The sequence below is a fragment of the Myotis davidii genome, unplaced genomic scaffold (assembly GCF_000327345.1).
Source record: "Myotis davidii unplaced genomic scaffold, ASM32734v1 scaffold134, whole genome shotgun sequence".
NCBI lineage: Eukaryota > Metazoa > Chordata > Mammalia > Chiroptera > Vespertilionidae > Myotis > Myotis davidii.
The window spans coordinates 4454382-4455317 of NW_006288853.1; the positions used below are offsets into that span (position 1 = coordinate 4454382).

The window sequence follows — 936 nt, forward strand, 5'->3', positions numbered from 1 at the left end:
TTCCAGCCCCTCCCGGCCTCACCCCGAATTCCATCATTATGGACTTCCAGGGGCCCCTGTCTTCCCAGAGCCCACACACCTGTTACCCCACATGTTTGGATGTCCTGGTAGTAAAGGGCCCAGAACCTCTTCCAGGCTAAGAGACTCATCTGTGGAATGGGCACAATTAGAGGTCTCTGCCTCACCAGGCTGTTGACAGTCCTGGAGAGGGCCTGGCGTTTACGAGAGACTGGGGGCCTCTGTGAGCTGGTGTGTGCTAGGTGTTCCCTTTAGGGTCAGGAGACCGAGGCCTAAGTGGGGGACGGGGCTTACCTAAGGCCCACACGGGGGTCAAGAAGCCAAGGAGCCCAGGACTTCCACTGCTGATTCATCCTCTGACCTTCCCCCTCCCGAACCCCGGGGGCCTCCCTGCTCAAGCCAGGAGGGAACCCCACTGCCTGGGTCTGAGTGGGGAGCCCAGGACTGGCCTGTGAGCTCAGACAACGCCCCTGCTCCCGGCAGGTGGTGGCCGTGGACCCGGACCTGGGGGAGAATGGCACCCTGGTGTACAGCATCCAGCCGCCTAACAAGTTCTACAGCATCAACAGCAGCACAGGCAAGATCCGCACCACCCACGTCATGCTGGACCGGGAGAACCCCGACCCCCACGAGGCGGAGCTCATGCGCAAGATCATCATCTCCGTCACGGACTGTACGTCCCTCACGCCCTCACCGCCCCACACCTGGGCGGGGCCCGGACCACATCTGTCCTCTGGGGCTCCCGGGCCCCCTCAGGAGGGCTGTCACTAAGTGGAGTAACACCCACGGCCCAGTTGAGACCCTCCCCAGAGCACCCTCAGGGGGCAGAGAGAATTAGGGGTGCCAGGCCCAGGCTGCTCCCTGGAGGGGTCACTGAGCCTGCCCCTCTCCCCATTTGTCTTCTCCCTGGCCTTTTTC

General features: G+C 62.7%; 1 protein-coding gene across 1 annotated transcript in view; it reads left to right on the forward strand.

Annotated features, from left to right (window-relative positions):
• CDH23 (cadherin-related 23) overlaps positions 1-936 on the forward strand; it is a 413720-nt gene that overhangs the window by 274500 nt on the left and 138284 nt on the right. Inside the window, exon 22 of the mRNA XM_015562107.1 lies at positions 502-691. Coding sequence (XP_015417593.1) covers positions 502-691 — 190 coding nt within the window. The remainder of the gene's footprint in view (positions 1-501; positions 692-936) is intronic.